The sequence below is a fragment of the Panthera onca genome, chromosome F1, assembly GCF_046562875.1.
Source record: "Panthera onca isolate mPanOnc1 chromosome F1, mPanOnc1 haplotype 2, whole genome shotgun sequence".
NCBI classification, from domain to species: domain Eukaryota; kingdom Metazoa; phylum Chordata; class Mammalia; order Carnivora; family Felidae; genus Panthera; species Panthera onca.
In genome coordinates this window covers 16,550,410-16,573,507 of record NC_138355.1, presented here as the reverse complement: position 1 = coordinate 16,573,507, position 23,098 = coordinate 16,550,410, and the positions used below count along the sequence as shown (strand labels likewise).

Sequence of the window (23,098 nt, the reverse complement as noted above, 5' to 3'; positions counted from 1 at the left end):
CGATTATCTCTAATCAGAGGAGGAATTTTGAAGGATAGTAAACAGTCTGCACTGGATCCTTTCTGTCTGCCCTTCCGTATATGCTCTCCATTGTCTTTGCTCTGTCTGCACTTTAGGAGGCCGACTTCCGTGGGTGACATCAGTCGGTATGTTAGTTTCCTAGGATTGCCACCACAAAATACCACAAACCAGGTGGCTTGTCCATTCACCGTTCTGGAGGCTGGAAGTCTGGAACCCAGGTGTTAGCAGGATTGATTTCCTCGGGAGGTTCTGGGGGAGAGTCTGTTCATGCTTCTCTCCTAGCTTCCGGCGTTTGGGCCATCCTCAGCTTGTGGATGCATCACTCCGACCTCTGCTCGTCTTCACACAACATTTTCTCCCGTGTCTCTGTTGGTGTGTCTTATCGTCATTGATAAGGACACCAATCATATTGCATTTAGCTCACCCTACTTCAGTATGATCTCATCTTAAATTGATTACATTGTCAATTTATGTCATTTGTCAATCTATGCCAAAGATTCACAAAGATCCTATTTTCAAACAAGGTATAGGTACCAGGGGTTAGGACTTGCATATAACTTTTTGAGGGGCACGATTCAATCCACAATAGTTGGTAACCTTGCCCTTTGAGTTTTGGCTGGGTTAGGCCATTGGGGAGCATGGGCAGGGGGTCAGAGGGAGGGAAGAAAATAAACTTAGGGAACTTATTCCCAAGCTTTGCACTTTTGGGGTCACCATGGACTGCCTTCATCTGTCAGCTGAAGGCCATAACTCTTGAGGTGTAGCCCTCTCCACAAAAAAGTCTCTCTGTCTCATTTATAATTGTTTTCTCCCCTTGCCTCATTAGGCCTCAGAATGGTAAAAATATCTCATTGTTACTAGTCTGGGAGTATTTCATTATCCCTATGATTTCCTTACAGTCTGCCCAAACCCAAATCTCTATATTAAAATTTCCACCAAGTTAACTAATTTGAGTGTCATCTTATTCCAATCAGCATTTTTATGGAAACCATGACAATATTTTTATTTTACATAATTGCTTAGGTAGCAGAGTAGAGTATGGATTGGAAAGGGAGGCAAGAAAGGAGGCACTGAGACTAGAGAGGAAGGCAGTAAGTATAATAATTCAGGTAAGAGATGACTGGACTTGAACTTGAAAGATAGTGGTTATGATGGAGAGGAGAGGAGGGATACACAAATATTTGGAGATAGAATTAATATGGCTCGGGACAACCCTTGTAACCAATCAGATTCATCCTCACCAAATACTGGTAAGAGGAAATTCTTGCACCAACTTCAGAAAAAGTGAAGATTTACAGATCAGCAGAAGAGAGGCAAGTAGGATAGGTACCCCCCAAACTTTTAAATAATGTGACATGGAGCCAGGCTTGGTGGAATCAGGGACGATTCGAGTTTTTAAGGGTTTCAGTGTCCTGTCCCATTGGGTCAGGATGGCATTTCTGGCTCCATCCCATTTCCCAGGTCCCTTTAGGCGGTACTGGTAAGGAGTACACGGTCCAAAGAAAACTTCCCAAGCGAGTCTGGGATCCTTGAGGAACAGAAATGGGACACTGGGCTTGGTGCCTATGCATGCGGCAATGTCATCCATGTAGGTGATGTACTCAAGTTTGTCTTTACTGATGTCTTTCATCACACCCCTGCAGGGGAAAAAGGTGGATCATTTTTCAGTTTCAAGTTATAAGTCACCCTTCCTCCCGCCATTTTGTTTCTTTTTATCACAGTCAAGCCATGTTTGGGAATGTTTTTCTATGTTGCAAAGCAAAAAAAATAAGAGTTTATCTACAGAAGGTATTTGGGAAGGTAATTTTGTTAAAGGAGATGGTAAAAGGAGGCAATTGGAAGAGCAGTTCTAGATAATGTTTTAGGTTCTTGAATTTGATATAAGCGTAAAATCTCATCCAGTCTCAATACAGCACTTATTGAACGAATGAACATGATCAGAAAGCATCACATATATGGCCACCTAAATTATTGTTATTGACATTAATTGTGAGTTGAGAGAGCCATACATGGGGCCCTGAACATGACACAGATGTGGGTATCATGTATATGAAAGCTTTATTCCTACCTATTTCTGTGGTTAGTAAACTTTCATGATGTCCTAATGACATTCATTCATTCATTCCTTCAATAAATATCACATGAGGCATCATGCTAGCTGCCAGGAATCTAACAATGAATAAAACAAAGTCTGTGTTGTCAAGAAGCTTACCTTCTAGTGAGGAAACTAACAGGCTATAAAAACCCTCAGCCAAGCAGATATATAATAAATCAGGTGGTAATAGGTATTATGAAGAGATATAAAGGAGGGGGGGGAATGCAATGAAGGGATTGAGTAGGCCGCCATATTTATACAGTGTTGTCAGAGAAGGCTTCTCTTAGGAGGCGGTATTTGACAGAGTGAGCCTGGGGGAGAACATTCCAGGCAGAGGTTAGAGTAAGTGCAAAGGTTCTGAGGGGGCTAGGTTTGGGGTGTTTGAGGACCAGGGAGGAGGCTGCCTCGGACTGGAGCACTATGGGTGAGGTGGGAGGACAGTAGGCAGTGAGGGCACAGAGATAGCTGGTTGCTCTGGAGCACTGGGGAGCCCCAAGGAAGTTTCTGGGAGTGAAATGGGAAGCAATTAGAGGGTTTTGACCAGAAGGATAATGTGGTGCTCCTCACTTCTGCCACAGTGTCAAGACTTGACATTCTCTGTATAAGAGCAGAGAGGAGGTCGGGAGACCAGATAAGTGGTGACAGCCAGTGTCCTAGTGAGAGGTGACAGTGGCCTGGTCTGGGGTGGCTGTGGGGGTAGCTAGAAGGGTCTGGATTTCTACCTTCTGTTCGAAGGTAGGAGCTGACAGTATTTGCTGATGTGCGGTATGGAGAGAAAAAGAGGAGAAAAGGATCGCTCAGGGCTTCTGGCTGATCACCCAGAGTGAGTAGCCAGTGACTGAGAAGGGGAAGAAAAGTCTCAGAGCAGCCCGGGTGCAGGATGAGTGGGCAGGTGTTAGAGGGCTAGAGTTCATCCTTAGCTGTATTAAATTTGAGATATCTAAGTGGTATCCAAGTGGAGATATCTAGAGGGACTTGGATTAGGAGTTGGAATTCGAGGGAGAGACTTGGCAGTCATGACTATGTGATGGAATTGAGAGCCACAGGCCTGGGTGAGGCCGCCTAGGAGTGGGTGTTCGTAGAAGTGAGAAAGGATCTGAGGATTAAGGTTGGGGTTCACCAATATTTAGGAGCGAGGAAGAGGTGACCAGGAATTGCAGAGAAAGAGCAGCCTAAGAGACACAAGAACAAAGACACAAGGGGGTTCTGGGGGCCAAGTGAGCTCAAGGTTGCCACCTGTTGGGGCCCTGGCTCTGTATTCTGCTGAGAGGAGCTGGTACCCCCACCTAACACATCCGAGACCACACATCTAGTTGGCGGAACAGTTGGGATTAAAAGCATATTCTTCTGGCTCCGATGCAGGTTTGTGGGTACGGAAATACATCGGTAGGTTTTCCCGAAGAAGCTGCATGTCGTGTCATACCTTTCTATGAGCTGCATCTTTTTCGTAGCCTCAGCCATCAATTTTGGAGACGGAGGTATCTTACAGAGTCCTGTGAGAAACATTGGAAAGAACATTAACGTCACATGTGCCTTTTCCTTTGCGTTCTCTTCTCCCTCGTTTCTGGCCCCCCACTGCTCTATCCTTAGGACGTGTAATAGTCAAAGCTTAGACTGGAACTAGAGGTAATTTCTGGAAGCATAATGCCCCTCCAAACCCACTTAACCAGGGTTTGTGGCATTCTACTGCCAGAATTATGAGGATGGACGCCCCTGTCACCCAGCCCTCAGCCTGCGCTGACCCATCGGCCATCGGTACCTGCTCCAGCTCATTTACCTGCTTGCACATTACATATATTCATATATACTGTTTGTATTGTATTGTTTGTATACCCCTGTTTGTATGTGTGCGTTAAAGCTATTCGTGGGTTAAGTGTAACTACTTAAAATGACCTTGTTTTTATAGCCCTGCTTTGACATGTCTTCACTCCTGTTGTACCGGAAGCCTTGCGCGTGGAAGCGCCTGGTTGTCCCTCAGCCTCACAGAGAGACTAGGCTCTGACCTCTTGAGTGGTTGTGGGCATGTGTTCCTTCTCGGTCTCTCTCCTAGACGGTCTCAGCTCTTGGACTCTGCTCGTCCGACCGGAGCCAAGTGCTGGCCCCAGGGTGGGGGGGTTAGTATCTGCTTGCTATAGGTCTGACTTAGCCCCGTCGTGTGCTTGCCACTAGAGTCACTTTACCCTGTAAAAAGCGGGCAAGACTTTACCTAGTGGTTCTCAGATTGCGTCTGGAGGCTCTCTGGAGAAGCATGCAATCCCTCCTGTGGCGTCATCTAATTGAGTTTTGTTTTGTCAGCTCTATCATTCTGGTGAGCATTTTTGAGCTCATTACAAAACATTAAAAAAAACCTCAAAACACCACGTACTTAAGAGTCTTCTGAGGTTTTAATATAACCAGATAATGTTGTGAAAGCACTTTAATTGGCCTTAAAGAAAGAAATATTTGTGATCATTTAATGAAAATGTGCAGAATCTGAGGTCTATTACATTTGTAGAGGGTGAATGAAGTCGACACAACTTAGTACTGTGTTATATACTGTTGATAAATTACTGGTGATTGTTTTTATTCATTAATGACACAATTCTGCTAAAGAACACCTGGTTGGCTCAATTGTGATTGCTGTTTATAGTTAAAAAATCAGGGGCGCCTGGGTGGCTCAGTCAGTTAAGCGTCATGACTTTGGCTCAGGTCATGATCTTGCACTTTTTGAGTTTGAGCCCCGCGTCGGGCTCTGTGCTGACAGCTCAGAGCCTGGAGCCTGCTTCGGATTCTGTGTCTCCTTCTCTCTCTGCCCCTCCCCTGCTCACGCTCTGTCTCTCCCCCTCTCAAAATAAAATAAAATAAACATTAAAAAAATAAAAAAATCATGCAAATGCAATTCTTTAAAATGCTTACTAATCTAAAACCTGCCCTACTTTGGAGAGGTATGATAGTAACAGCAAGAGTAAGAATGCCAGTTATCAATTAGTAGAGTTCACTATGTGCCAGGTACCATGATAAGTGGTCGGCAGACATTATCCATCTCACAAAACTGTTGTGAAAGAGGTTTTATTATCCCCATTTTACAGACGAAGGGGCTGAGATTCAGAGAGGTCCTCACAAAGATAGTGAGTTTTAGAGTCGGGATCAGACCCTGGTAACCCCGACTCCATCATCTGTGCTCTTACTGTGAAAACTGACAGCAGTTAGTGTCTAGTGTCTAAAATATTTTTTTATAGGCATTACTCAAAGGTTACCATCTCCTCAGAACTCAACTTTATTCACAGTCTGCATTATTCCAGTAACTTCCTTTGGAAGGGATATAGAGTTCTACTTCTAGAAATAAATAGAAAGATTTAGAAGTAAATAAGCTAGAGTAGAACAGAATAAGGATCCCAAAGCTTCCAACAATTTCAGTTAATCTGAGAAACATGATTATATGTTGCTGTGCAAGTTAATCCCATCCACACAACCAAAACCTTTTTTCCACCGTCACGTTAGTGACATAAGCACACCCATGACAATATTACTCATATATGAAATTAAATATTTCCTAAACTTGAAATATCTTATGGTACATTAGCTCACATCTGTTCCATTTTGGCTGAATCACAAGACACTAATTGGAAACTCAGTTGATCACGTAGGGCTTTAAATAGAGTCAAGGTACCTTTGAATACTCTTGTGGCCCAACGTGCCTGGAGCTCTGTGCCTGATAAGATGGATCCTTTAAGGCTGATGAGGCCAATGATAGCTAACGTTGCCCTCTCCAGGTTTGAAGGAAAGACCTGCTTATACAGGAATATCTTCTTTGTACAAAGGCTTTTGAGAGGCTCTTCAAGGAAGGGAAAAGAAAATGTGTATCCTGTCGTAAAGATCACAACGTCGAGGTTTTCCTCCACTGTTCCGTCTTCAAAGACAGCAGAGGTTTCCGTGAACTCCTTCACGCTGGTTTTCATAGTGACCATCCCACAGAGGATACAGATTGGCAGTTCATCATTCACAATGAATTTTGGTTTTCTCCTTTGACACAGAAGGGAAAATTATTCATTGTAGTTGTATCTGTGAGACGCTTGAGCAAATTATGTATTTGGTCAGCTCAGGGGAATTATCTGCCAAGCCAAGGGAGTGAATTGACCAATGTCCAGTTCAAAGTTGTCTACCCAACTTACTGTTTCAATAACATCTTTTGTTTTTCTGCTTCCAGTAGAAGGCATGTGGAAAATGGCTAAACCTATTCTTTCCTGCCTGGGGTTTAAAATTCTCTGTCTCTTGAAATTCATTTCTGGAGCAATGCTTTTCTCGAAGAATTAGGACCGAGTATACAGCAATCCATTTAAGAATCAGGTCTCACATCACCCAGGCCTCAAAGGATTGACGTTAGACAAAGAGGAAATTAGCAAGAAACTTTTTGGATAAAAATAAAAAAATCTGAACCAAGTTATGCAGAAAAATATTTTTTATTACAAACATCATTCCATCTAATCATGGCAGGTATAATGTCTTTATAAAATTGACATATCAAATCATCCACTGCTGTTAATTTTCTTTGTAAGTTGAGAGCTGTCTTACGAAAAAAAAAAATATTTGGGTCAAGCATAAAATAGAAGTCACATTTAATGACCTTACATTCATTTCAAAAGTTTTCTTTTCCTTGCCATGTGCAGCTTCATACAGATGTATGTTATATTAAAATGTTTAATTTTAGGAACTCCTATTGGAAATTCATCCTCTAATCATTTAGCCAGAGAATCATTGGCAAGAGCTGGCCATCTGTACTCAAGATGCTGCAAATATTCCATTTGTAGATGGTGCCCATTTCAAGACTCTTCAAAGCCAATTTTAACGTCCTGACTTTCAAGCTAACATCCTGACTTTTCAAGAAATGAAGAGTTTTTATCTTTCATTATATTCTAGCCTCATGAATTACTACTTTTGTTACCAGACAGAGAATATTCCTATTTGTGGTACCTGATGGACATTGTCTTAAGGAACTAAGCCCAGAGCAGAATAAATAAAGGCAGCATAATAATTACTGAAGATTTGAGTTCTGAATAAAGTAGAATTAAAAATTATTGATTGTTCTTTAAAAATATGTTTATTTAGAGAGAGAGAGAGAGAGCACGTGCATGCACCTGAGTGAGTGGGGGAGGGGCATAGAGAGAGAGGGAGAGACAGAATCCCAAGCAGGCTCCATGCTGTCAGTGGAGAGCCTGACTGGGGGCTTGATCTCATGACCTTGGGATCATGACCTAAGCCGAAATCAAGAGTTGGACACTTAACGGACTGAGCCACCCAGGTGCCCTCAAATTATCGGTTCAATAATTTTCCCATTAAATAAAAAATTTAAGTACCCCTTTGTAATACTTAATCCATAATTCTCATGGTTCAATCTTTTATTCATTTGCCTCTCTTGAATCCAGTTTAGTACACATGAGGGCAGAACTTGCGCCATAAAATTAAGGTATCTTCTTGTAATCACCATATTATAGGGGTAACCCCCATTTGAAGAGCGGTGGATAACCCAGGCACCAGTTCTAGTACTGAGAAGTACCTAAAAAGTAAGGAAGGATACATATACGTACATCATTTTGTAGCATGTTTGCTTGATGTGCTTCAAATGTTCTTATAACATCTGTCCTTTTTAAAGAAGTTTTTATCTTAATCCCAGTTCATTAACATCCAGTGTTATATTAGTTTCAGGTGTACAATATAGTAATTCAACCCCTGCACACATCACCCGGTGCTCATCGCGCCAAGTGCACTTTTAGTCCCCATCACCTGTTTCGCCCATCCCCCCCACCTCCCTCCCTTCTGGTGCTCTCAGCTTGTTCTCTGTGGGTAAGAGTGTGTTTCTTGGTTTGCCTCTTTCTCCCTTTGCTCATTTGTTTCCTAAAGTCCACACGTGAGTGAAATCATAGGGTATTTGTCTTTCTCTGACTTATTTCACTTAGCGTTATACTCTCTGGCTCCATCCATGTTGTTGCAAATGGCAAGATTTTCTTCATAGCTTCTGTTTTTAACTGGTGAGTTTGTACATAGAACTGCAAATGACTGTTTCTGTTGTTTTCGTTTTTATAAGTCACTTTTTCCTGATCTATATATCTGTTAAGTATTTTTATCATGTTCACTATAAAAATTATAGTGCTAGTAGATATGTGCGCTGTTGACCTGGCGACCTTTTACATACAAATAATACAGAATGTAAAGTGGAGTTTTGGGAAAGCAATTTTAACTGAGTTCAATAAAAATCTTAAAAATCTCTTTCCCGGGGCGCCTGGGTGGCTCGGTCGGTTGAGCGTCCGACTTCAGCTCAGGTCACGATCTCACGGTCCGTGAGTTTGAGCCCCGCCTCGGGCTCTGGGCTGATGGCTCAGAGCCTGGAGCCTGCTTCCGGTTCTGTGTCTCCCTCTCTCTCTGCCCCTCCCCCATTCATGCTCTGTCTCTCTGTCTCAAAAATAAATAAACATTAAAAAAAAAATTAAAAAAAAAAATCTCTTTCCCAAATCTAATAATGTCCTATAATATATGTTAAAGTGGAGCAGATTTCTAACTTGCGAATCTATGCTTGGACTTTCTAAAGTCATTCTGCACACTTCGTGGGCAAAGTGAAGGCTGTTTTTATCTGAAAACAAATTCTAAATGTGACTTCTAATAGAAAATTTGGACGTGTTCAGAAAATAACTTCCATTTTCTATTTTTATATGGGGGTTTCGCCAGAATTATGAAGAGAGAGTGTAAAAACAGATCAGTGGTCTGGGTGGAGTAATTTATTCATTTGGTCTTGTTCCTGAAACAGTGCCTCTGAAAAAATGCCTCGTGGTCTGGCATCCACACAGTGTCCTTGACCCCTCTTGGAGATGTTTCAATTCTGTTACGTGTGGATTTTTTTTTTTTTTTTTTCACTCACGTTGGGTCCACATGACTTAGCAATCGGCCAATGTGCTTTATAGTCTTGTATCCCTCTCTCCAGCCACCAGAAATGATGATGGGGTGGGGGTGTGGATTCACCCTTGTGTACCTGAGCTGCCGTTCGACTGAGTTCCACTGCCACGTCCCCTCCAGTGTTCCCAAGACCGATCACTAGCACGCGTTTGCCTTGAAAGCCTTCTGGGCTCTTATATTCCTGACTGTGCAGGATCTGGCCTTTAAATTTATGAATACCTGAGGGGAGGGAGGGATCAGAAAATCAGAAGCATCTGAAGTTTTATAACTCCCTAGTATGCAGGCATAGGGTCTGTAGGAAAAGGAAAGTTCCAGAAATATGTCAGCCTTTTGCTCCTGCTGCTAATTGCAGGACATAGAAGCCACGTATCATTTTCTTCTCCCATTGGATTCTCTGAGCCTGGATATAGCTTTAGTACAACCTGCAGGAGATTTAAAAATACGGGAGAATTTAAATTCCACATGAGTGCTCCCTTTTAAAGCAATTACTTGGGGAAATCAAGGTCACTGCAGACCATAAGAAACATCTCATGCACGACCCTGAACATCCTGAGCAAGAAGTAGATCGCTGATGCATGTTATTTTACCCAACAGATATATTCTGTAAGAAAATGGTTTGTGTATAGAACATATTTACAAGTGAATTTTAATTCAATTATAATTTTCCACAAAAGAAATTTTGTGGCAAGTTCTCTTATACATAATGATTTTTGTGGCTTAGGCTTGCTACTTTATGCTTATTTTACTTTATTCTTTATTATAGAATTAATGCTTTATTATACCATATGCTTATTTATACTCTATTCTTGCATTATTTACATTTGTGTTACTGACTGTTTTTTCAAGTTCCGAACACCGTTGATACAAGTATCACTCTTATGGTATTTGTATACATGAGAAGGACTCATGTATCCAAATATTTCTTCTCTTGATTTATTTTTGGTAATTATCTCCTTGGCACGTATAAAAGACATAAGCCATGGATTCATAAAAATGAAGACTGGTCGCAACAGTGGAAGTAGAGGTATTTCCAGCGGTGGCTGCAGAAATGGACATTATGAGGTGGCAGAGGAAACAAGAGTGATGGGGACAGTGACCATCAGTGAGATGAAACTCTGATGAAGAATCTGGAAGGAAACCCTGCAGTTTAGAGAGTTTAAAAGCTTCTCACCCCAATACTTCAAGTACATTTGAAATTTTAATATAAAAAAATGAAACTGTCTCCTAGAATATATCAATCTTCTTTTTTTTTTTTTTAATTTTTTTAACGTTTATTTATTTTTGAGACCGAGAGAGACAGAGCATGAATGGGGGAGGGGCAGAGAGAGAGGGAGACACAGAATGGGAAGCAGGCTCCAGGCTCTGAGCCATCAGCCCAGAGCCCGATGCGGGGCTCGAACTCATGGACCGTGAGATCGTGACTTGAGCTGAAGTCAGATGCTTAACCGACTGAGCCACCCAGGCGCCCCAACTCCGGTTCAATCTTCTATCACAGTGATTGACTGATTCATTTACTCAGTAACATTTATTTATTTATTTATTAAAAACAACTTTTTTTTTTTTAATGTTTATTTTTGAGAGAGACAGAGACAGAGCGTGAGTGGGGGAGGAACAGAGAGAGGGGAGACACAGAATCCAAAGCAGGCTCCAGATTCCGAGCCATCAGCCCAGAGGCGGATGCAGGGCTCTCCAACTCACGAACTGTGAGATCGTGACCTGAGCTGAAATCAAGAATTAACAGACTGAGCCACCCAGGAGCCCCATGATGCCAATTTTTGTTTCAGCAGGCTTCGTGCCCAGGGTGGAGTCCAACGCGGGGCTTGAACTCATGACCCTGAGATCAAGACCTGAGCTGAGATCAATAGACACTTAACCAACTGAGCCACCCAGGTGCCCCTGATGCCAATTGAAAGGAACTTTGCATGAGACAGGCATCTATCTGCCCAGGCAATGAGACCCTAAAGACAGTCTGTGTGGAGATGACTGGGGGAGGAGCTAGGGTTCAAGGAGCTGTGCGTGGTCAGCGAGAGGGTGCGGCCCATGCTAAGGGGCTGCACTGAGAGATCCCCCTTCATGGAATGTCCCTCTGAAGCAGAACCAAGAAAGCACCCTGCAAAGTGTCAGTCTTAGGCACGTCTGCGGCCAGAGAAAACTAGCGCCTGCTTGGTGCCAGTCAAGAAAGACCCTCCCTGCCCCCTGTGACTCTAATTCCGGAAGGGTCTAGGGTTAGAGACTGTAGCTGGTGGGTGACGGGTTTGGCAAGAGGAGGCACTGGGAGAGGAAGGGGGAAAGCCATGGGTGCCTCCTGTTCCCACTGAGCGTCCAGCCCAAAGCAGGCTCCAGCCGGGGGAGGGGAAGCCCCACCGTTACACGTGGTTGCAAGTTTTGACTATTCCAGGAGGCAAGATGTTTTCGTTAGGAAAATGAGAATTTTCCTGGGTGATTTTAAAGCGATGAGAGGGCTTGCCATGATCTGACAGAAAAGCAGTGGGAATGGCCTGAGATTGCGCGGCGGGGGAGAGGAAGGGCAAGCCCCACAGAGCAGGCCTGCTCTGAGAGACAGAGAGAGAGAGAGAGAGAGAGAGACAGAAACAGAGATAGAGTGTGAGCAGGGGAGGGGCAGAGAGAGAGGGAGACACAGAATCGGAAGCAGGCTCCAGGCTCTGAGCTGTCAGCACAGAGCCCGACGCGGGGCTCGAACCCACGAACCTGAGCTGGTCAGATGCTTACCTGGCTAAGCCATCCGGGTGCCCTAAACTCATTTAATTCTTAAACCACTTTCTAAATGGAATCACTGGGTTAAGTTTGCCCAGTGCTGGCATGTGGTCCGGGCTACCAGACTTTAGACCTTTGCTCCTAGGGGCACCCGGGTGGCTCAGTCAATTAAATGTCTGACTCTTGATCTCTGCTCAGGTTTTGATCTCAGGGTTATGAGTTAAAGCCCCATGTTGGGCTAGGCATGAAGAACTTTGTTCATAACTATTATGTTAAATGCCACTTATCACCAAGGGCCAATGTCCCGGGGGAACTGTAGCAGACCAGGACTCTTTGGAAACCTGAAAGCATGCCTACTCACCAAGATACCCCATGCTAGGAACACAGAGGACATTGGCATATTTGGCCTGGTGTCCTCCTGTGACAAATCCTTCTGAAGTCTGGTCTTAAACTAAGACCTCCTCAGGAGGAGTCTCTGACATCTGTATATGTGGATTTCTTCCTTCTCTATAATCTGGGTTTTGTGGCAAAAGAGAAGGGCACACGGCTATTTCTACTGCAGTCAGCCGCACCCCCCGCCCCAGAGATCATTAAAGTATGCAGAAATGTTTGCTCTTGTATTGATCCCAAACTCTCTTGTCATTCTCCTTTGTGTTTGCCCAGTCTCTTTCCTTCCGACCAGCTCTCCCAGATTACGTACATTATACTGCCGCAAGGATCCTCGCCTCTCAGCTCTTGGTTGATCTTTTGCAACAGCATCTTTTAGTCAGAGTCTAAGTACAACTGAGGGTGAGCCAACCCAAACCTGACAAGATACTGTATTCCAAAACATAGTATCACATCTTGTAAAACATCTCCCCATAGAAACATTGCTATAACAGGCGGTTCTGTATTTCTTTACTGCTGTGCCATTGTGGATTGAGCCCCCAGGCTAGCTGCAAGCTGGACCATCATTTACAATATTGCTTCTTTGCAATAGTATGCATTGAGGTCTCCCACTGGGTCTCTAAGACATTTTTTTGAATACGATATTTTGTTAATTTGATTATGAGATTACGTTTATAAGGTTTACATTTCATTTTCTTCATTGGCCCAGGTTTGCAAGCTTTATTCTTCATAGTCTTCCTTGAAAGCTTGCTTGCTTTCTTTTTCTTTCTTTCTTTTTCTTTCTTTCTTTCTTTCTTTCTTTCTTTCTTTCTCAAATATATATATTTAAATTTTATTTATTTATTTTTAAAGAGAGAGCATGGGAGGGGCAGGGGGGGGGAGGAGAGAAGCCCAAGCAGGCCTCACACTGTCAGTGTAGAGCCTGATGTGGGGGTTGAACTCACAAACCGTGAGATCATGACCTGAGCCAAAGTTGGACGCTTAACCAGCTGAGCCACCCAGGTGCCTCAACTGCTATGTTTCTTAAAAACAAATCTGTCAAGTTTATTCATGCTCTCACTTTGTTTGTTTGTTTGTTTATTAATTAAGTTATTGATTTGCAGTTTACTCCTGACTCAAATGACCTGTAATTCAATGACAGAATTCAAAAGCTTGGCTTTTTTTTTTTTTTTTTTTTTATGACACATCTGGTAGGGTTATGTGATCACTGAACTTGAATCAGATCAGGCACGATAAAGCTTAAATAATAACAACAGCATTTATATTAATAAGTAAGTAATAAGGCCTGACACCTCCATAGCTTACTACCTTTCCAAGTTATTTTGTACACACTTTTTCTGAGGTTGAGCATCAAGTCACTTATAATCATCATGAATTATTTCCAATGGCAAATAAACAACTTTCTTCTAGAATAACCCAGCAGAGTAGGCACGATCTCGGGTAGAAGTGACTCACCAGGAAAGGACTCCAGAGGCAAGTGAGGATTCAGGAAATGTCCAGTGCAAACCATGACAGCATCAAAGACACCTCGGTCCCGCTTTCCCTCTGTCTCTGTGACAACATCCCACTGACCAGTTTCAGAGAAGTCTGGACGCTTCGTGACACTGCATACTGTGGTCTGAAAGTAAAAGACACGCACTCACTTAAAAAAAATGTTTTTTTTTTAATGTTTATTTATTTTTGAGAGAGAGGCAGAGACAGAGAGAGACAGAGCACGAGTGGGGGAGAGACAGAGAGAGAGGGAGACACAGACTCCGAAGCAGGCTCCAGGCTCCAGGCTCCGAGCCGTCAGCACAGAGCCCAACGTGGGGCTCGAACTCACACACGTGAGATCATGACCTGAGCCGAAGTCGGACGCCTAACTGGCTGAGCCACCCAGGCACCCCCAAACACTCACTTTCTATCAATCACCTTTGGACTTCATGTAATGACTGGTATGGTAACCATGTTTTTTACTTCCAGCGGGCTGAATGAGTCTCAGGACAGGAGGTCTGTCAATATTGGTTTATCTCCCCCCTAAAGAAATGAAGCAACTTGGGGCACCTGGGTGGCTCAGTTGATTGAGTGTCTTACTCTTGGTTTCGGTTCCTGTCATGATCTCATGGTTTGTGAGATCAAGCCCGGTCTTGGGCTCTGTGCTGACACTGTGGAGACTGTTCTCTCCTCATTTGTGCTCTCATGCGCGCTCTCTCTAAATAAATAAATGTTAAAAAAAAAAAAAAAAAAAGAAAATAAGTAACTTGTACAAAGTCTCAAAAGTAGTCATAGAGAGCATGACCCAAAACATCTGAATGACTTCACTGGAAGGAAGAAACATTCAGTTTTTACTCCCGGTGAGAAGGAGGTGAGTTACAACACTGAATGACTTGGGAAAACACAGGAAGATGAATTTTGGCTCATTATAATTTCTGTGGTCCAGATTCCTAGTCACTTCTTCCCAGTGGGTTTCATGGGCAAAATTTATTTTTCCTTTCCTCTCAAAAAGAAAAACATTCTAAATTTCATCCTGAATAAGAATTTGGATTCAGGAGAGGAACCAGGATATTCAGTATTTAATGCCTTATTTGAGTAAAACATGAGAAGCAGGAGAAGTGAGGAGTCTTTATTATCTGCCTTGTTCATATAGAGATAAAATCAGGAATGAATTTACTTAAATATCCCATTTCCATTAGATTGCCGAATGAGCAGCCCCCATTCATTAACCTTCCGTGACCCAAGGTGTCTTACCCTAAACCGAATGTATTTCAGAAGATCAAAGTGCTCAACAAATTCTTGGAGATAGTCCCAAAATTTTCCTTGGTTCATGTAGTTTGGATAATCTTCTTGGAAGGGGAAGTCGCTGTAACATGACATCTCTTTGCAGACGTTTGTCACTAATGACCTGTAGACCCTGGTCATCCCATCTTTAGAAGTTTCCTGTGGTGAGAGCACAGTTAGCTTGATGGGGTGGGGGAGTCAGGAGGAAGAGAAAAGAGATTGTTAGCAGTCAGTGTTCCACTCACCATTCCAAAGAATTCCATGGAAATGCAGCACTGGGTCTCTATGCTATAGTTATCAGAAATCGTTGTTGGGATTGGACTTATTAAACATAGTATCTTTATCAAACTACAAAGAAGTTAACAAAATTTAACAGGGTTCTCCAAGACTAACAATGCCATTAAGCGATTCCATGAACATGGGGCCTATGGTCTCTCCCTTGCTTATTTTCTTCCCCTTCTTTGCCATCCTCACTCCCTCAACTCATGCCCTAGACCTCTTTCTCTTGACTTTACTCAGAGAACTCCTCACTGATTTTTGTATTTATTGTCTATGTATATTTTCAATCACTCTCTCTTTATTGGCTCCTTCCCATCAGCACTTAAAATACTGAAGACTCTAATTTTTAAAAACAGAACAACACTCCCTTTCAACCTATATCTATTCCCTTTCCAGCCTTGTCTCTCTGTGTCCTATATCAATCTTCATGAAAAAAATCATCACATACTGGGCAGCCTCTGTTTTCTCATCGACTCTTCAACTCACTGTTGTCTTGTCGCAACCTCACACACTCAAAAAACGTACCAACAAAACAAAAACATGCATATTAAAAGCACAGATGGGGGCACCTGGGTGGCATAGTTGGTTGAGCATCTGACTCTTGGTTTCACCTCAGGTCATAATGCCAGGGTCACGGGATGGATCCTCACATCGGCCTCCGTGCCGGGCATGGAGCCTGCTTAGGATTCTCTCTCTCTCCCTCTCTCCCTCTCTCTTCCCCTGCCCCTTCCCCAGCTTGCATGCTCTATCAATCTCTCTCTCTCTCTCTCTCTAAAAAATAAGGCCTCAATGAACTTCTGATGGCTGAAGCTAATCTCTATTTCTCTTTTAAGTATCTTTCTTAGCTGTCAATATCCATAAGACACCGTCTCTAAGGTAGCTGTTCCGGCCGCATAGCACCCTGCACTCCCAACACGGCCCTGATCACACTGCACTGTAACAATGTGTTTTACTGTTTTTGTTCCCTACTAGACTGTAAGGAGGGCAGGGTCCTTGTCTATTTTGTCCCCATCCTGGTAGAGGGACATTATAAGCACAGGTACTCAGGTACTTGGTGAATGGGTGAACATTAACACTATCACTGCATTTTTGAAAAAGAAATAGTATATATATGACTGAAAGAAATTACATTGAAATTTATCATTATTATTATTATTTTAATTTGAGTATAGTTCACACACAGTGTTACATTAGTTTTAGATGTACAACATACATAGAAATTTTAATAGTGCAGGTATATAATTCTCATGGGTATTGATATTATATTTAATTTGTACTTTTCTTTTTGTTTAACTCAGTATTATTTTCTAAAATTTATCTATATTACTTTATTTTTTTGAGAGAGAGAGAGAAAGAGAGAGCATGTGTGTGCACGCATGCACACACAAACGGGGTGGGCCAGAGGGAGAAAGAATCTCAAGCAGGCTCCACACTCAGCACGGAGCCCAATGCGGGGCTCGATCTCACGACTGAGATCATGACCTGAGCGGAAATCAAGAGTCGGACGCTTAACTGACTGAGCCACCCGGGCTCCCCTATCTATCTTACTTTAGGGGAAGAAAACCAAACAAACTGTGGGGTCAAATAGCAGAAGGGACACAAACCAGGCCCAGTGTTTTCTGTCCACATTGACATTTGGCTCCATTTGGTTCCATCAGGCTCACGGTACAACAAAAGAAACTTTTCTCCCCTAGTACACTATAATCACAGGGCTGTGACCATTTCCACTTACATACATTTGCTCATTCTGTTTTCTTCACCATCTGTCGATGAATGGCAAATGCCACCTCCTCCATGAAGGCTTCCCTCATTCATACCAGTTTGAAGTACTCTCCTCCACGCTGAGCTCCCACTGAATGTTGCTCTTCTCTTCCCCCCAAGGCCTCCTATCTTCTGACATTTTATACCTCACTGCTGGGACAGATCCCTAGGTCCCTGCTGAAGGCCCTGTGATGCCCAGGACCAGCCAGAGGCAGGTGGTATTGAGCCACTTCCAGCCCCTACGTCTGTTGCTCAAGTCACCTAACAGCTGGCCTAACCCTAAGCATAAGCCCCCAGGATGCACACCCCTCTCCCTGGAAGGACCGATCAGCATCTCGACCTTTTTTATTCTGATACTGCTGTGAAAGCTACCCACCCCCAACTCTACAGGGTCCGGATTCTTGCCTCACTCTTGCCAGTTCTCTTCCCAAAGACCCGAACAATGCCTGGGGGCTGGGGCTTCGCTCCCTGAGGCCAACCTCCGTCCTTCGAAAAGTGTCAGTGCTCCATATTCACCAATGCCATTCAGTTTAACCTATGTGACACTTTGTTCCTTTGCCTCAGAATGTCCCTGGTCCAGAAACCACTGTAACTTCCAACACTATGTTTGTGTAGCGGACTTAACTCTTCTTTCTTCCCTCCTCCAACTGTCCCTGCCCTGCCCTGCTAAGTCTCCGGGTTCATCACCTGTCAGACTGCATCCTGCACAGTATCGGCACCTTTCGTGCACAATCCCGTGTTGTTGTAGTGAGCTGCTTTCTTTTTTTGTTTTAACGTTCATTTATTTATTTTGAAGAGAAAGAGAGAGAGAGAGAGAGAGAGAGAGAGAATCCCAAGCAGGCTCTGTGCTAAATGTCAACAAGAGCCTGACACGGGGCTCGATCTCACAAACTGTGAGATCATGACCTGAGCCAAAATCAAGAGTCAGCCAGCTTAACTGATCGAGCCACCCAGGCTGCCCGTCCCCACCCAGTGAGCTGCTTTCTTATGTGGTCCCCAAGATAGGCTGAAGTCACCATGCCTGAGCAGGGACAAAGCCGACAGCCGGATTATGATTGATAGAGGTGGGAGGGTACGAGCTACGCACAGTAAACTTCCATAGTCCCCCGATGTCATTACTTCTCTCAAAGCAGGTGGGCTCCAGATCCTCATCCAAGCAGCACTTGATGGAGGACAGGCCGCTCACACCCGCCCCAATCACTGCGACTCGCCTGGCCATGGCACCCTGTTGGAAGAAGGGTGGCCTGAGCGTCCTCCTGTGACAAAACTGGAAGGAGCCTCCTGTCGTAGCATTCAACTTTCATGGTGGCATAAACACCCTCTTGTCATCTTTGAGCTGGGGCAGACTCACATTGTGGTTAAACATGAGGGCTTTGAAATGGGACTGTTCTGGTTTAACTCTTCGTGTCACTTACTAGCAGTGTGACCTTGGGCTAGCTTTTTTTTTTTTTTTTTTTTTTTTTTTTTGTCTCCGGGCCTCGGTGTTCTCTTTAGTACAGTGGGGACGGAAATAATAATAATAGCTCTTAAATATTTGTTATGGAATTAAATGATTGATATGTCAGAAGGATTGTAGAAGTCTGTTTCCTACATAGTAAGTGCTCACTTAAATTTAGTTCTTATTATTAACTAGTATAGTCAGGACCTTGATGCCCTTGGGACTTTACATCCCCTCAGTATGAAAAGGACCCTCTGCTTCCACTTTGTCTCTCTGGACCCGAGGAATTGCGGCTAGCAAAAAAGATTAGTTTTTATTCATAGCCTCTAGAGTCCTGAAGAACAGCTGGTCATGGGTCATCCCCTACCATGCAATGGTGATATTACATGAATTGACTGGGAGGTTCTTAACCTCGCACAGAGGCAAGACTGGCTGACCATAATGCAGAACAAAGTCCCCAAGGAGAGCTACATGGGGCATTCTGGATGAGGTCTTCTGGACATGGGGATGTCCGTGGCAGTCAGTAGAGACTGGAGGAGGTAAGTGTCATAGGGATTGAGAAGCAGTTTTTCCTGGTACTACAATTTGGGCTTCTGTCAACACCAACGTAGCTTTTGCTTTGACAGATGGGCGAACCACTCAGTTGATTCCAGCAAATCAGACATGTCACGCTGAGGCCCTCGACACGTCAGGTGGATTCAGTGGCCAGTGCTGCCTTTCCCTCAGCGCCCCCCGGCCAGTCCCACACACACACAGAGTAGTTGAGACGTCAAAGTATTTGTTTTATAAAAATATATATATGTATAATTGATTTGGCTTTGCCTTTGAAGACATGGTATTTTTTTGAGGGGAGGTCTTGCTGTGTAACCCTTACGTGATTTTTGTAGCGTGATTCCGCTTATTCTAGTGCTATTTGCCTTGGGGAACCAAGAGAAAAAATATTTATTGAGACCTGAGCGCCAGTAAATGAGAAAACAAAGAGCGTCATCGTGTGACATGATTTGTGGCCACACTGCTAGTAAGGGGCTGAGTCTGCAGCGACTCTAGATCTCTGACTCTGAGGTTGGATGTGCACATCTCCTTGGTCTGAGAGGCTAAGGTGTCCTGTGGTTCCCATTAGAAAGCCTCTTCCCTCACCTGTGCTCAGGTTTGCTGTCACATTTTTGTGATGGACTTGGGGGAATGTGTCGTATGCCTTTGCAGCTTGCCTTCTAGATCAAATCAGAGTCCCCGGGGCACAGAGTCAAAGTGTATTTATCTCCTTTACAGGGGGCAGAGGAAGACTTCTGAGCCCTTCAGACCCTCGAACTCACCTGGTCCTGGAGCAGATCCAGGGACTTGCGAGGAGATACAGAGGGATTTCTTAGGGCTGTTGCCAAATCTTACTTGCCAACCTGCCCTTTGTAGGGTTGAGACCTCCATGTCTGGCTTTCATTATTTACGACCAAACTGACACTTCTTCCCCTTAGACTCTTGGTTGACTTGGGAGTCTCTATTGAATTGAAAGAGCTAGGTAGGCTGCAATCAGAATGGACTTAGAGGCAGCAGAACTGGTTTGAACCCTGTGTCTGCAACTGATTGGCCATGTGACTCCAAACAACCTACTTGAACACCTTAAGATTTATTGCTTATAAAATAAAAAAAAAGAGCTATGTAGAATTGTTTGAGTTTTAAACAAAGCGACATTACTCACACAAAAGTGCCCAGCACCAAATATTTATCAGTGTTCATTCCCTACCTCCCTAATCATCTCCCTCACTTCCTCTCTTTTCCCTAGAAAAGACAGCTCACACAGACAAAAGCAATCAGCGAGTTTGGAAATAAGGAGGCATACATACCTGTAGTTTCCTTTGGGGTGAGGAGGAGGATTTTCAGACAGCTTTCAAACAGAAGTAAATGGCCTCTGCCAATGAGAACACTGGAATTTCTAGGCCACTAGGTAGAAGGCCGAAGTCGGTAGATCTCAACTGTGTTCTGTCTTTGCAATCAAAACACAAAAGAAATGGTTGCTGATTGAACTGGCAAAGTGCAAAACGTGCTCCAGTGAACAGGCGAGCAGCAAATGAATCCATTCTGTTGAATGGATGGAAGCACCCGGGTACCTTGAAGTGCAGTTAGAGAGCCAGGGGTGGGGACCCAAAGATGATGAAGGCCCAGTGACTAAATAATGGTAATAAGAAAAGACCCCGTAACAGGAGACGCTGCCACATGGAGAGATGTGGACACACATGACATCATGTGGCGCCTTCCTGGAACGGTTGTGTGCTCCAGGTACCAACGTTTGCAGGCCCTGTTGGGTTGTTTGGCTACACAACACAGCAACACAGAGCAACACAGAGCAACAATGTCTCTGTTGGTTAGAGACACAGAGTGGGCTGTGTTTTTCCAGGGCAAAACACCTTGTCCTTTATAGAGCCACTTAAGAAACTGTACAGGCAGCAAAAACAAATTAGGAATTTACACCCTTGGAATTACACAACACTTGCAGATTATGAATTTCTGAGTGGGGGCAGCCATTTAAAAAATATGCTTCAAATAAAAAAGTTGAAATAAAAAAAAGGGGGGGGGCGCCTGGGTGGCCCAGTTGGTTAGCGTCTGGCTCTTGATTTTGGCTCAGGTCATGACCCCAGGGTCGTGGGATCCAGCCTCGCATTGGGCTCTTTGCTGGGCAAGGAGCCTGGTTAAGATCCTCTCTCTCCCTCTGCCCCCTCTCCTCCCGCATACACACCCACATACTCTGTCTTGTTTTATCGCTCTCAAAATAAATACGTAAATATAAAAAGTATGCTTCGAGTCAATGAGGGGAGTTGGTGAGTGAACTAGAAATAGGAAGATCTGGGTTCTGGTTCTGCCTCTGGCTCTGACCGGCCGCAGGAACTTAAAATTCTTTATTTCCCCGTGAGATTGCTCCTACATTTGTAAAACAGAGGGTTCTAGTAGTTTTACCTTTGTCCTCTTCCAGCCCAAGAGAATTGTTTTTATGTCCCAATGCCAAGTAATTGGTACCAAAATAGGTGTGATTTGAAAGGGAGGAGAGATTCCTCAGGCATGAAGGGCAGGGGGAGTGGTGGGACATAAGGTGTGTGTATGCTCTCTCTGAACTATAAAGTGTGTTATGACTGTGAGGTCCTCTGTAGCTCAAAGGTTGCTTCTAATCGGAGTTCTTTGGTAAATGAGCCCTAATCTATTGAACTGGACTTTTGAACGACACGAAAACCCCATCCCAGACCTGCCAGACCAGAAAATGTAGGAATCATTTCTGAAATATGGAGAGACTTGGGTGATCTGCAAATCATGCGATCGATCATGATTCATTTGGGTTTGGAATTTGATCTGTTTATATTTCTTATTATCACTCACCAATGCTATAGTATTTCCTAACACCTGTGGAGTATTTTATGTTTCCCAACGCTTGGCACTCCTATGTCATCCGTAAAATGACATCAGAGGGGAGAACAGAATCACAGAAAGTCCTGGGATGCTGTTATTCTCACTGACAGCTTTCTTTCAGATGGTTGCTCCCGACAACGTAACTTTGTTTCCTTACAACAGCTCCTTTGCTTTCTGACTTTCTCCTTAATTCTGTTGCTTTCACCCTGATCAAGAGACTCCTGAAGAAGACATTCATCCTTAAGGAAGGCACTCAGCAAGGGGAATATTCATCCTCTGCAAAAGAGGTTTCTGGAAACATTTCCCCCCATTTAAAAAAAAGAAAAGAAAAGAAAAAAAGACAATGACAATGAAGAATAGCCCAGCACACTTACCTTATTGGCACAGAGCAGATACTCTGACAACTTATTTCTCAAAGCAAATAGACAAGATAGTGCTTGCCTTAAAAAAAAAAAAATTCGAATCTCAAACTCTTTGTTCTAAAAGAAAAACAACATCACAGGAATGCAGACTTTGATTAAGTTCTCTGTTTCCAGTCTTGCTGGTGACAGCAGAGAGTATCGTCCTCACTGAGGATGAAAAGTTGTGTGGGACAAGGGCTTGCTACTTCTGTGATATGAGGGGAGGGCTAAATGACGAGTTAGATTACTGGCTCTGGATTTGAAGAACATACACGACCTCTGCCCTCCTCCCTCCCAAACGTCACACTTCCGGCAAAGCCCGAAACTTAAAGCACGTGGTAAGCGGCTGCTTTTCTCACAGTAGCCTTTAGAGGGCGCCAGAGTCACCGCCAACATCACAGCCCTGCGTGAAACAGGCATTCTGCTTGCTAGATTCTTCTGTGTCATTTAGTCCCCGGAGCCATCCTAGGAGCCGTCCAAACGACAAAGTCATTTCGGTGACTATCACCTCGCCAAGTTCTTTCATGTCTACAGGTCTCTAACCCGAGAAATATGATTTTAAAATCCAGAACTTGTAAGGAATTTAAATATTGTCATCCTTTCAGAAAGGGTCAGCCGAGAAAGCTGGTAAAATGAGTTTGAGAAAGCACAAAATTAGTTTTAGATCTTAGCCTGGGGCACAATGAAAACAATAATTCCAGAAGCAGGAACAGAATACTAAATAGGCACCATCTTTTTGTTTTTCTTTTTTCTTTTTTTTTTTCCTTCTCCATTGAGTGCTTGGAAGCTAGCATAAAAGGCCATCTTGAGTTCGCTGAACCCGTTTCTGGACCCCGAGCTCAAATGCAAACGCCCACAGGGGTCAAGAAGGTAACTCAGAGGAGGAAAGAGGGCCAGGTAAGACTGATCGGCAAGCACATCTCCTGTCTG

At 43.7% G+C, this 23,098-nt stretch overlaps 1 protein-coding gene across 2 annotated transcripts; it reads right to left on the bottom strand.

The window, feature by feature from the left end:
* Window positions 1-523: 523 nt before the first annotated feature.
* On the bottom strand, window positions 524-22,471 carry FMO4 (flavin containing dimethylaniline monoxygenase 4). Of its 2 annotated transcripts, none has more exons than XM_060643499.3 (10): window positions 22,142-22,471; window positions 20,216-20,355; window positions 18,027-18,164; window positions 14,870-15,058; window positions 13,598-13,760; window positions 9,117-9,259; window positions 7,450-7,649; window positions 5,766-6,118; window positions 3,540-3,609; window positions 524-1,658 (listed from the first exon to the last, which is right to left on the bottom strand). In XM_060643499.3, the coding sequence occupies exons 3-10, from the start codon at window positions 18,156-18,158 to the stop codon at window positions 1,259-1,261; spliced, it is 1,650 nt and encodes a 549-aa protein (XP_060499482.2). In that variant the 5' UTR covers window positions 18,159-18,164; window positions 20,216-20,355; window positions 22,142-22,471; the 3' UTR covers window positions 524-1,258. The 2 variants fall into 2 exon arrangements, with proteins under 2 accessions (XP_060499482.2, XP_060499483.2); XM_060643500.3 differs by having other exon boundaries at window positions 20,216-20,351.
* Window positions 22,472-23,098: the final 627 nt, after the last annotated feature.

Coding starts and splice junctions, on each gene's coding strand:
- FMO4 (XM_060643499.3), bottom strand. CDS start 18,158: ATGGCCAGGCGAGTCGCAGTGATTGGGGCGGGTGTGAGCGGCCTGTCC. Junction 15,059..18,026: donor GGGGACTATGGAAGTTTACT/GTGCGTAGCTCG, acceptor CTCTCACCACAG/GAAACTTCTAAAGATGGGAT. Junction 1,659..3,539: donor AAGATGCAGCTCATAGAAAG/GTATGACACGAC, acceptor TTTCCCCTGCAG/GGGTGTGATGAAAGACATCA.